This window comes from Spermophilus citellus, assembly GCF_964194105.1.
Source record: "Spermophilus citellus genome assembly, chromosome: 12".
Classification (NCBI taxonomy): Eukaryota; Metazoa; Chordata; class Mammalia; order Rodentia; family Sciuridae; genus Spermophilus; species Spermophilus citellus.
The window spans coordinates 34,222,728-34,236,094 of NC_138198.1; the positions used below are offsets into that span (position 1 = coordinate 34,222,728).

General features: G+C 45.6%; 1 protein-coding gene and 1 long non-coding RNA gene across 3 annotated transcripts in view; one reads left to right on the forward strand and one right to left on the reverse strand.

Annotated features, from left to right (window-relative positions):
* LOC308631933 overlaps window positions 1-13,367 on the reverse strand; it is a 253,708-nt gene that overhangs the window by 83,894 nt on the left and 156,447 nt on the right. The gene's annotated exons all lie outside the window — the stretch shown is intronic.
* LOC308632035 (piezo-type mechanosensitive ion channel component 2-like) overlaps window positions 1-13,367 on the forward strand; it is a gene marked incomplete at both ends in the record, with an annotated part of 90,415 nt that overhangs the window by 57,411 nt on the left and 19,637 nt on the right. Inside the window, 6 exon segments of the mRNA XM_081263691.1 lie at window positions 792-881; window positions 2,526-2,647; window positions 3,638-3,709; window positions 7,669-7,775; window positions 11,890-11,979; window positions 11,983-12,004. Coding sequence (XP_081119817.1) covers window positions 792-881; window positions 2,526-2,647; window positions 3,638-3,709; window positions 7,669-7,775; window positions 11,890-11,979; window positions 11,983-12,004 — 503 coding nt within the window.

The window sequence follows — 13,367 nt, forward strand, 5'->3', positions numbered from 1 at the left end:
CAGGGGGAGGAGTGGGGAACTCAGGCGGAGGCAGGAAGAGGCAGAGCACAGGGCGGACCACAGGCAGGAAGGCGGCACATGGGGAAAGGAGGGGTGGCCGGGCGCTGAGCTATATAATGCCACCCGACGGATGGTCTCTCTAGGAAGCCATGTCATCACTAGCAGAGAAGATCACTTGGCAGAATCCGGAACTTGAGCAGAAAAACAGTGCTGTAGAGAAGAGGAGGGATTTCCAGGGAGCTGGGGCCCAGAGAAGTCTGCCCTTGGGTGGGCTGTGTTCAGCAGCTGAGGGCTGCCCCCCGCCCAGCACAGTCCCTTGGACTTGGGTTTCCCAAGCAGGTGACAGCAGTCAGAGTTGAGGATATTGAGAGGCCGAGATTTATAGGGACACTTCAGCTGGCTGGAGAAGGGAGGAAGAAGAGGGGCAGAGGAGAGGAGGAAGAGGATGATTGGCCAGAGGCTGGAGGCCCCGTGGTGGAGAGGACCTCTGCTCCACCTGCACCCCTGGGCTTTCCTGCTGGCTGAGTGGAAACCCAGCCATCTTTGCAAACCCTTTCCTCGTGGCCAGCTCTGCCAAGGCCCAGTAGGAAACACGGGAGTGTGGCACCTTGTGAGGGCATGCAGCCCACTTCCTCCCCTGGGAGGCTGCTCCAGAGGGGTTGGTGACTCCCACTGCCACCAGGAAGCTTCAGTGTCACCAGCACAGGGAAGCCACGATTTCTGCCCATCCGCGATGGTTCTCAAGGGAAGGCCAGCTATTAAGTGGCTCTGTGTTTCCAATTTTCCCTTAGGGGAGCCGAACTTTTTCAGGCCACGATTGTCAAGGCTGTAAAGGCAAGAATCGAGGAGGAGAAGAAGTCCATGGATCAGCTGAAGAGACAGTAAGATGCTTTCACTCTCCTTCTCTTCCTTCTTCTGATCTGTGGGACCATATTTAGCTCTCAGCCCTTGGAGGCCTCAGAGCCTTGGAAAGTCTGTGTGTGTGACAGTTCACAACTTCCCGTGTATTTACTGAGTCAGAACAGTCGCGAGAGCCTCCTAGCCTGAAGAAGAGAGTTCCAGAATGGTGGCAGGGGCCATCCTGAGAAAGACACGAGCAGTTCCTAGCTCAGGTGCTTCCCGGAGGACCTGGAAAAGCTCTGCAGGTCTCTGAGCCTCAGGTTCCTGCCCCTAAACTACATCTCACAGGCCCACTGGATTTTTGTAGAGATTAAAGTAGCTCATGAATGAGACAGAAAATGCTCATGGCATCTCAGGTCAAGGGGATAAACCTGGGGTCAGCTCTGGAAGCATCTTGAAATCATGTAATCCAGAAAGAAGTTCTGGTTCTGAAAGACTGAGAGCCCCACAGGGCACAGGCAGCCTGAGGCATGCAGTTCATCCCGGCCCATGTTCAGTCTAGAGCTTTCCCACTGTGCCATTGTGGCTGGGTCATGGCATAGACTGGCTCCTCTCAGGAGATTTGGGAATTATTGAAAAGAATTTGCTGAGCATAATTCTTAGCAGGGAATGGACCTTATAGCTTCAGGGATAAGGTGTGAAAGCTGATGGCAGTGGAGTTAAAGATGGCACGAGTAGACTTTTCAAGAGCCTGAGGTCCCCAAGGGCTGACACTTTGCCAAGAAAATGGAGATCTCTCTCAGTCCCCAGTAAAGTTTCCCGAGTTTTCAGGAGCAGCTTCATTCCCTTCTGACTTCATTTCCAAGCTTTCTCCACCCTCAGCAGAAGTGCTTCCTGGTATTAATTAGATTGGTCCATGTCCTGGACATTTTCACAAAGATGTAAGTTATACGGAAACACCTAATACCAGTGCACCGTGTCACAACTGTGTTAGCATTGTTTCTGGCCCACCAACACGGATCCAGAGGGATGACAATTTGGACCCACATTAGGGTGTGCTTCTCATTTCCCAGGAGGCCTGAGTTGTGATTACTGCTGAATTTTTCTGTTTAAGAATGCAAAAGTTGGCCAGGCGCAGTGGTGCGTACCTGTCATCCCAGTGACTCAGGAGTCTATGACAGGAGGATCACAAATCCAAGGCCAGCCTCAGCAAGGCCCTAAGCAACTCAGCAAAACCCTGTCTCTAAATAGAACATTAAAAAAAGGGGGGGGGCAGGGATATGGCTCACTGGTTAAGCACCCCTGGGCTCAATCCCTGGTACAAAAAAAATGTAGAAGAAGAAGAAGAATGCCAAATTTAGGGGTATAAAGGACTTACACCTTAGAGTGTGTTTTGTTCAGACTGGCTGTGACACCAGGTGTGAGTGCACGCTGTGGCCTGCAGGCCAAATCCAGCACAGCAATCACTGATCTGGTTCTCAAGTCGAGCCACTGTGGAGGGCAGAGTAGCGTGGAGATTATATAGAGAGCAGGGAGATGCTTCGTCTGAGAAGCAATTGTTTCACCATTGAGGATTTCAAAGTGAATTGGCCATGCCGTCCATGATTTTAGAAGTACGCCTGGCGGTAGAGTCCACAGTCCCACAAAGGTGGCCCTGACATCGCCAACACTGGTTTATTTCCTAGGATGGACCGCATCAAGGCCAGACAGCAGAAGTACAAAAAGGGTAAGGAGAGGATGCTGAGCTTGACGCAGGAGGCTGGGAAAGGCCAGGACGTCCAGAACCCCCTGGAAGAGGACGATGAAAGTACGGTCCTCCCACTCCCTTCTGAGGTGCTGGGCAGTAGCTTGGTTCAGGTGGGGCTGTAAGCTGGCTCTGCTGCTTGCTCTACCTGTGTCAGCAAGTCTTACCCTCCCTTTGTAAGTGGGTACATTTATTTATTCCCCAAAACACTCATTTAATGAATGAATGACTTCATTCTTGGGCAAGATGTCTCAAATAAACACTAAGCCTAACGCTGTCTCACACACATCTGCCCATGAAGGAAATTGGTGTGATTTTGCTTAATTTGTGCCTGTAGGGAAGATAGTTAAATATGCTACCTTTCATTTCTATAAGTTTTATATGAGTATTAAACATGCCTGCCTATGATTTTATTTGGCATCTGAATATTGATAGTTAAAATATCAGTTATTATGTATTTCAGTAAAACAGTGTGAAATATATATTTGTTATATCTAATCATAGAATTATTGTAGCCAGTTAAAGTTTTAAAGGTTTGCTTAGAGGGGCTTGCATGCTTTGCTATTTGAAAGGAATAGAGAAATAACACATATTGAAATCTTTCCAGTACTAGTGTCTATTCATCACCAGTAAATTTATATTTTCTGATCAATACATTAAATTAATCACAAGAAAAGTTTTTGGTTATTGTAATTTATCTGTTTTTAGAAACTATTTGCCTCTAAATGTTTCTGTAAAAGTTCAGCGAGGCTTCTTTTCTGTTGATTTAATGAAAAACTCAGTGCATTTTAACAGATAATCCCTTCTCCTTTTAAAATTTCTTGCTAGGCACTCAGTTACTAGGGAGATGTGGAAACGTGGCACGGGGTTAGAAGAAGCCAGTGCAGAGGGGCCTGTTAGCACATTTCCTTGTCGGGTTCAGTGTGGTTCCTTTTCCTGACTCTGATGGGCTTGGGCAGTCTGTCTAGGTTTGACATTGCATTGTTAAAGCGTGGTTTTCAAATGTGCTTGCTCACTTTCTAAGAATTAATATCTGGACATATTTCATTTTAGGAGAAGCAGACAAACAGAAAGCCAAGGGCAAAAAAAAGCAGTGGTGGCGGCCTTGGGTCGATCATGCTTCCAGTAGGTTTCTCGATCCTCTTTCAGTCTCACCAAGTCTCACCCTTATATCCTTGACCAGAATTCAGGCTCCCCATGACCTGTGTGTCCCTTGCACGGTTTGCCCTTGTGACTTCATAGGGGGTCAGGCAGGAAAGCTGCCGTGTCCATGGGCCTGGGGCCCTGTGAGAGCTCCTCTGGAACCAGCTCAGTGTCCGCGTCTCTGCAGAAAGCTGAGCGGGTGGCCAACAGGCCAGCTCTGGGGCTGCAGCTCTGCCAATATTTGCTTTCTGGCTAAAACCCCTGGTTAAAGTGAGTTTAGGCTCCTCCTTGGATCCTGACTTGGGCCCCAAGGCTCTGGGACCCTCTTTGTAAGGTGCTCAGCATGGATGCCAGGGCCCTCCCCTCCCCTCTCCCAAGCTTTGATTTCCTTTGCAGTAAGGCTGTGGCAACACGTTAAACACGAAGCTGAGGCAGGACTTTCTCACTCTGCCTCCTCCCCCATCTCAAAATGGCTCTGAAACTGCTCTGTAGTCTCCCATGCCCAAAGTGTGGCCCAGTGGACAGCCAGCTGGCCCCAGTGACCAGCTGACAGCAGACATCAGAAAATCAGAGCTTGGTGGCCACGCAGAGCATTCCACACCTCCCTGTTGACCATGACAGTGAAGAAGCAGCTATGAGACCTATGGGTTGTCTTTGTTCTGCTTATCAAGGAAACTGTCACCATTGGCCAATGTCATTGTCATGCATCTGGCCCTCCTTTGATATGTTAGAATATTGAATGATTAGTATTCTGAAAATTAGTCGGGATGCCTTCCCTGGTTATAGCTTATGGAGACACATATCCAAAACTGTCAGACAAGGAATATCACCAAGCTCAAAATGCCTCACAGAGCAGGGCGGGACCCATGAGGGGCATCTTCAGAATCATTACAAAACTAACTAAACCAGAACCTTCCCCGACCTATTGCTTAGCATCATGATGATCTGATGTTGGCCTCTCTCACTCCAGAGGAAATTCTCCAAAACTCGGAAAACTAGTTTCATGAAATTGGCTCAGTATTTCTGGATGCAATTGAATTTTATCCCCAATATTGAATTTAGCATTTTGGACAAAAAATTGATTTATAAAGAGTTTTATTCAATTGTCTGCTTAAATCCAAAGAGAAATGTTCAAGCAAAATTCCAGTGTGACTCTCGGTGGACTGTCCTTTGGCACATGAGCCCTGCCGAGGACCAAGCGATGCTATGTGCAGTTGCCTACGCCTGTCAAGTCACAAGTCAACCGTGCGACCTCTCTGTCCTCAAAGGGCCTTTGCCAGTGCAGAGACCTGTCCATGTCATATTGTGTCACGTGAATGTCAGACCCTACTGGGACCAGTTCCCACTGCAGTCACTGTGGGTGTCTTTCCTTTTCCCACCTCAGTGTCACCCTTCCAGAGGAACTGGATGTGGTCTTTGATGATCATCTTACCAGTTGTGAATGATATGAAGAGCTTCCTGTGAAGGTTACTGAAGTTAGGCTTTTCTGACCCATTTCACCCTCATTATGCCACGTTCCTGAACACTGGTATTCACTAAGTGTGCCTGGTTACACTACCTGATGGTGTAATAACGCAGGACCGTGAGTCGCTCATGGTTTGGAATCACATTCCGACAGCGGTGTTAAATTTTTTTCTATGAGATCTATTTTTCTTTCCAAGCCTGAGAGGCATGCAAGGAAGAGCATGGGTAGTTTATTTTGTAGTCTTGGATACGTTTCAGAACTTATTGTTAAATCTGGAAGAATTTTATTAAAGGCCTTATTTTGATCTGTCAAGTGATTGGGCTTTCTAAGAGAGCTGTCTTAGCAATGTCAAGGATAAGAATGTGTGCAGTAGAATGCCACATGTGAATCTGTGACATGTAATATGGCCTTGCTGTTTGTGTGACATTGGCAGCAGGCCTTGGTGTGGTTGGAGGTGCCACTTCTCCCATGTCCATACCATGTGCACACATGGGCTGCATTATTGCTGTTCAATGATACCTTCCCGTGGGTGCTGCGTGTGCAGCCCATCTCAGCACTGCCTGAGTGAATACTGAGCCTCCCTTCATTGATGAATACCTCACCATGAGGGCCAAGTGTCTGAGGATACAATGGCAGGATTTAAAAAGCTGGTTTCACACTAGCTCAGCAATATATTCAACATCCACAGAGCCTGCAGGGACAGTGTGGAGCTGGATCTGCATCTGAACTCTGGTCCACCTGAGAGCTTTCCTTCCATTACTAGGAGGCAGCGCTGGAGAAAGACTCCTCTTGTTATTTTCCTAACTTCCATTTAATTACAGTTTTAAAAGTCCTCAAAAGCATTTCTTTGTTTTTAATGTGCTAATTCTACTCACTCACATAACAAATTAGTTTCCAATTATAAAATTAAGATACAGTGCTTGAGATAATAACCGTTGGGCTCACCAGTGTGCATGACAGTTGCAGAAGGTATGATTGAACACTGTTGATTTCGGAACTTGTAATGAGGGTGAAATTCTCCTTCTTGTGAGACTGTGTTTTCCCACATGACCGTGCGATGCAGAGTCCCTGTGACTCTGGGCTTCTGTAGATGCATTTCTTCACGGTCCTCCTCACTGTCCAACGTAATGCTGTAACTTTGGTTTGTTCTTGCTTTTTCTTACCTTATGTTGTATTGCATTTATTCCCTCAGGCCTGGACCCAGTACTCTGGGCCTGGTTTTTTTCTTCAAAATAAAATCAACAAATCAGTGCTTCTGTTCAAGGATATAAGGCCCAATTTGTTCATTCTACGTCTTCATGAATGGAGGCTTCAGATTCTTCTGAAATCATGGGCAAAATTACTTGAGTTTTGACCATGTTGAGTGATATCTAAGCAACTGATTTGAAAACAAGCCAAGGTTTTCCATTACTACAATGCCTAAGTCCAAAAGTCAACTCAGACATCAAGATGTTACGGAAAAGAGACCCTGCATCTGCAAACCCCAGCAGATATGTTTCCCTGCAACGATGGTACAGTTCTTATAGCATCCAAAATGTATATGCTGGGTCTCTTTTCTCTGATAAACTCAAAACTTATCAAAATGATAGAAGAATTGAATTTCTTAAAATCTCTGGACATTTTCTCTGCTCCCAACTCTTAACCCAGGTGTTGTGATTTTGCAGGGAAAGTAAAAGACAAGGCAGAGGCGCTCCGTTACTATCTGTGCCTGTGCCTTCTGGTCCCTAGCACTCCCCTGAGCCTCATTAAGTCCCGGGAGCTGCCTGTGGACCAGAGGCTGGCGGCATGACCCGTGTGGACTGGGCTGCTATGTTAGAAGCAGCCCAAGCAGTGTCACCGCTATCACTGTCATTGTCCTCATGTTTCCTTCTGTTCTTGGTGTTGCCCCCCCCATCACCCCCATGGCCATGTGTGTTGTTTAACTGTTTGAAATGTCTCGTCATGTATGTTGTGTCTCATGTGTCCATGTGGAGAAGCCAGGTCTGCACGGTGTGAAGTGAAGCGGAAGGCTGGCTGTGCTGGTCTGGGTGCTGAGCCGTCCCCTCTGGCCTCCCTGGAACAGCCCGGGCCAGACCCTCCACTTCCCTCCGGCCTTGTCTGAACCACCGATATTGCTGAATTGCAAAACAGTATTCTCAGTTATTTCAGTAACAGAATCGGTTGCTGCAGAGTTGATCTGAGTTAACGGTATAAATTTTACAATCAAGAGGGGAGAAAACACCGGATCAGCCCTGTAGAGGCCGGGTCTCTGGGTGGTGTAGACAAGGCCTCAGGCTCCATGGACCCCACCCTGCCAACATCATGTAGCAGCGTTAGCCTGAAGTTGGTTCTCTTCATCTCAGTTTCTCCTCTGCCAACGTCTCTTGCTGTGGTCCTTCTATGGGCCATCTGTATATTTTTAGGGGCATTTTATTAGTAAGCCCCCAGCGGTCTCGTGTTTCTTTCAGGAAATAAGTGACTATTTTATTTTGCTTAGTGGTCAGGAGTGGAGATTATTACTTGTTTGAAACGGATAGTGAAGAGGAGGAAGAGGAGGAGTTGAAGAAGGAAGATGAGGGGCCACCGCGCAAGTCAGCATTCCAGGTAAGTCTGGGGCTGGGAGGGGTCGTGTCCCCTGCCATTTGGAGAGTTTTTCCGATTAACAGGCTCCATCGCAGGCCTGAACTTCTGCTGAGCCCCTGCTGGAGCTCTGAGCATCTCCTCTTCATGCTTCTTGGCAAAGCCACAGTGACTGCCCGAGGAGAGCAGGTTCTGTCAGGCCGTCATCCCCTCCGTCAATGCATCCCCTCATGCTTTACACAAAAATAAAGCTTCACTGGGTGAACTTTATTTTTGTGGTTGTTGCAAGAGATGAAGATTTCTTTGGCTTTGCTTTGGATTGCTTGAATGGAGTTATACTTCAAAGTATGAAATAGTTGATTATGAAAGTAGAGTGCTGGCTCTGTTTTGAATCAAAGGATCACGTAAATGCTGCTTCAGATTTCAGATCTGTTTTGTCTGTACTGCTCAAGATTGGAGGGTGCCCTGTAAGGACAGCCACAACCTCTGGCACAGTCCCGTCTTCAGCTTAACCATCTGTGGTTCAGACCCACTCCCTGGTTCCCAGCAGGCACTCAGCAGCCCGAAAGCTAGGGGTGAATGTGTCATCAAGTCTTGTTAAAGATGAGGCTGTGTCCCTGCAGTCGACTCAGAATGAAATCCCGTGTGCATCTCATGTACCAGTGAACCACACAATGACACCATCATTTCCCGTTTCTGACAGTACAAGGCACCCAGGTCCGTCTCCATGCTGCATGCATGAGGGGCCTACGATGAGGTCATTGTCAGCTGACTGGCCAGGCCTCCTCAAGCTGACAGGCACAATCCACCCTGTCTTCCCGATGACACTGTGGAACTAAGTTATTCATGGAGACACCCTGGTTGGATGCTGTCTCTCTGGCTCTGTTGCCCCGTGTGGGCTTTTTGGTGACTGAGTTTGTGTGTGTGTGTGTGTGTGTGTGTGTGTGTGTGTGCAGCTGGCTCACCAAGTACTAACAACTTGACTGCTTATTTCCTTCTAATGACTTGCACTCTAGCTGTCACCCATCAAGCAGCACAGGAGGGGACATGGGACATCTTCACCTTGTCTGATGAATTATGTGCAGTGATGGATGGTTTTCTTTATTCCTCACTTACCGGCAGAGCACGTTTTATTCTAGTTCCCATGGTTGGCACATTGCAACCTAGTTGATCTTAATGGTAGAGACAAACTTGTTCGCCTTCATATATTAACTACCAGTTTTTTTTTTCACCTTCGTATTTTAACTACTAGTTCTTCTCGCCTTCGTAATATTAACCACTAGTTTTGTTTTCCCTACTAATGACTCTTACTTTGTCCTTCTTTGTAGAGAGCTATTGGGAAGTTTGCGTCAGCCATTTTAGCCTTGCCCAAGTCTGTCATTAAACTTCCCAAAACTATTCTTCAGTATTTAATCAGAGCTGCAAAGGTATTTCATGTTTTACTGACATGTAGTGTGTGACTCTCTGCTCAGTAGAACTTTAGTCAAACACACCCCCTGTCTGCATTCTCTCTGTTCTATAGATCGTACAAGGAAGGAATTGTACAGATGTAAAACACTCGGACAACTTTTCCAAAAAGAGTGCTTAGAAGCCAGATTTCTTGTTGTTTGATTTCTTATTTTTAAGCTGAGACTATTGAAAAATAGAAAGGGAAAATGCAGACACATGTACATTCTGTCCTCCTCATGGTTCTGCGTAAGTCACATCTGGTTTTTATAAGGGTCACATCTGGTTGCATGCATCTATTACAATGAGTCAAACCTGTGATGATGTTTCTCAGAAAGCTGGTAAAATTCTGCACAAGCTGATAAAAGACTCACTCGCCTCCATCGCCTTTTCTGCCTCCTTTTCGTGGTTAGTGCCTGAGTCCCAGACAGACCAGCCCAGTTGATGACAGACACTTACAGCTACAAAGTAACAACCAGAAAGTCCAGGAAGAACCTTCCATCTCTTCAGTTGGAATGTTTCCTCTCTCAGCAACATTTGTCTGAACTAGTCAGACCAAGGCAAAACCGATAAGACCTTTCTGGAATTGTCACAACATCCATATTAAGATGACTTACCTGAGCCAGGCATGGTGGTGCAGGCCTGTGGTCCCAGCGACTCAGGAGGCTGAAGCAAGAGGATTGCAAGTTCAGCAACTTAGCAAGACCTTCTCTCAAAAGAAAAAAGAAAAAAGGGCTAGGGATACGGGTGTGTAGCTCAGTGGTAGAGTGCCCCTGGGCTCAATCCCCAGTACAAAAAAATAAAAAATAAACACACACACACACACACACACACACACACACACACACACACACGGTTAGCAAAATCTGACTTCTCACCCTGGGTATGTCTTGCATGACTGCAGGACCCCAGCGGAGCCCCGCCAGAGGCCCTGCTGCAGGGACAGGGTGAGGCCCAGCGCTGCCCTTGGTCTCCCTCATCCTACCTTCCCCTCCCAACTCTTTATTTTTCTACAGAGTAAAGAGTTCCTCCAACTGGTGGCCCTGCCACACTCACAAATCCTAGTTACCTATTTATTTTCTCTTTGGGGGATTCTTTCATTATTTAAAACAATATTGTCGTAACACTTTTTTCTTAAAGGAAATGTCACTATATGTTGCTCTTATACCTGAAAATTTCTGGAATGTTTAGTAGGTCACATTCTTTTAAAAACATCCCGTGTTGCACTGAGGCAAGTTTGCTTCTTACGGTACTAAACCTGAAAGCCAGCCTTGACAGAATTCTCAGTCAACACACCCAGTGACTGCAAATCCCTTTACCTTGTCCTTCTTCAAATTCCATTTCATCTTCTCATCTTATTAAATATGTTTTTGACAAAAAAAATAGGAAATATTTTCTACCTCCTGGGTTTGTCACCCAGAAATGATACATATTTTGCATCTATGTTAATTGCCCAACTTAGATTTCTATCTCTGAGAAAACAGGAAGTGTTCTTTCTCAGCCTGTGGCCCTTTCCTGCTCATATGGAAAAGTTGAGTCCCTCTTTATTTTCTCCTGACAACACAATACCAGTGATTTATTTATGCTGTGTTTTTCAAAGACTCCAGAAACCTGAAAATAATCTAGAATAAAATGAAACTATCTGGGTTTATAAGAGCTCCCACAAAACTGTTTGACTTAATCATCACCATGGAAACCCCAGCTTCCCTGAGACCCGTGTTTGTGCTGCATGTTGAGCATGCCTGCCTGGCTTCCTGGTTTCTAGATGGCTGACTTGGTGTGTCAGGTTGTTCTTTTCATTTCTTCTGCATGACTCTGGGGACTTAGTGGGAGGCTGTTCAAAATTGCTCTTTCCTGATTATCCGTCATAATATGTTAATGTCACTTTTTTCAGCTCTTGAATGCAAATAACAAAAGACAACCAAAAGTACCACAGGTGTTCTTCCATGCTATTCTGAAATAACTGTTTGACCTTGCTATCATTTATTTTCCTCTAAAAATACTAATCCATTTGCAAGGCCCTTTCTCAAGTTGCTGGAAAGAGCTGTCATGCCCAGGGGGAGCCTGGAATGGGCAAGACCATTTCTCCAATGTAAGATCACAGAGAAGCACTGGTTTTCGACTCAGAAGTTTCCGAGTGATGGGAGAATCACTTAGTGAGGCTTCCAGATGCTCCTACTATGTGTAGTGAAGACTCAGAAATTTAGGGTCACAAATGGCTGTGGTAATTGGGACTTGGAGAAATGATTGTTTGTACATACCCAAAGTCTATCTCATGATTCTCTGTGACACCAAATGAAATATGTGCCCATAACATCTGTTTTCCTGTTACATCTCAAGATGATGGGAACAGCCCCCACCAGCTCAGCATAGGCAGAGGAGTCTGGTTGTCTGGTGGTCTTACTTTTAAAAAGTCATCTGCTGAGGGATGAGGTCATGCAGATCTCACACACCTATCATCCCAGACCCTCGGGGAGCTGAGGCAAGAGGATTGCAAGTTCCAAGCCAGCCTTAGCAATTTATCAAGGCCCTAATCAACTTATCACAAGTTCCCTAAGCAACTTAGAAGGAGGTGAGGGTCTATTAGAACATAGTGCTGATCTCCCCGAGTTAGGAAGCTTTATGTAGGTCCCTGGTCTTTCCATTTCGAATTATTAAAAGGCCAGGAAATAATTGAACTTTCTCCCTTCAGTTTGTCTATCAAGCCTGGATTACTGACCCTAAAACAGCACTTCGCCAGAGGCGGAAAGATAAGAAAAAGTCTGCAAGAGAAGAGCAGAAGTGAAGACGGAAAGGCTCTGGGGTGGGTGAGTGTGGAAGGGGCAGCAGCTGGGGCCAGCGCCCTGGCCCTTGGCCCTGAAGCAGATGGCCCTGCAGGGGCAGATGGCAGGGAGGACACCCCTTAGCTCCAGGAGGCTCTCATTTGTCCCTTAGCACTCACCGCTGGGTACAGTGACAGGTTAAGATAAATACCATAAGATGGGAGGGGAGACAGAGCAAGGTCAATCCTAAGAAAACAGAAGGCAAGAAACTAATTTTAGGTGATACTAAGTAACCAAAAAAGAAACAAAAGAGGAGGCCTGAGAGTTAAGTTAAAGCTGCTCTTGGAAAAAGTCAATAAGAAAGACTGAACCTTCAGCAATTTGATTCAGAAAATAAAGGTGTGGGGTATACATTTAAATAATACTCAGGAATAAAAAAAAATAGACAACATTATCTAATACACAAATAACATTATGGAAAAAATAGTTAGTAAGGAAAAAGAGAAAGATAACTTATTGCCAACATTCAGTTCAACATTATGCCAAGACATAGGACCTAAACACATTTCTAAGGAGAAAAAGCATCATGAAACACCAAAGCCAAGTTGAAGTGCAAGCTGCATGCTCAGGATCATAGTTTCATCTCTCTCTCTCACACACACACACACACACACACACACACACACACACACACACGTATCACACGGAAGACTAGTATTTTGGATGTGTTAAGAATGCCTAAAAAGCATAAAAGAAAAGTTCAACCCAATAAACAAAATGCTATGAAAAATAATTCATAGACCAGAAAACCAAAATGCCCCCCAGGTGCCAAGTCTCACTAGTAATATGAGAAACACAAACTAAATATGTAGACATACTGGCTTTTTAAATTATTTTTACCTGTTGGATCAGCAAAGGACAAAACATGTCACAGATTTGGGGTTGGTGGGAAGGGATGTACTCGCACCAGCCTGGAGTGGTGCTGGAAGGGCCACGCGTAAGAATCTATTATTTTCAAAGGTCCATGTTGTAATACGGCTCAGTCGCACCAGTGGGTGTGTGGCTTAGATGAAGGAATGTCTGTACATGTGCACAAGTTCACGTCTGAGAATATCCATCTGACGTATGGGTTAATAACAAAAATTTAGAAACATCCTAAATGTTCATACAAAGAAACATTGAGGGCTAGGGTTGTGGCTCAGCGGTAGAGCGCTTGCCTCCCACGTGTGAGACCCTGGGTTCCATCCTCAGCACCACATAAAAATAAATAAACAAAATAAAGATACTGTGTCCATGTATAACTAAAAAAGAATTTAAAAAAGAATTGAATGAATTTGTGTTATCAATAGACGATATCATACTGTTCAGTGATTTTAAAATGACACAAATGGCTTTGAATCAGCATGGA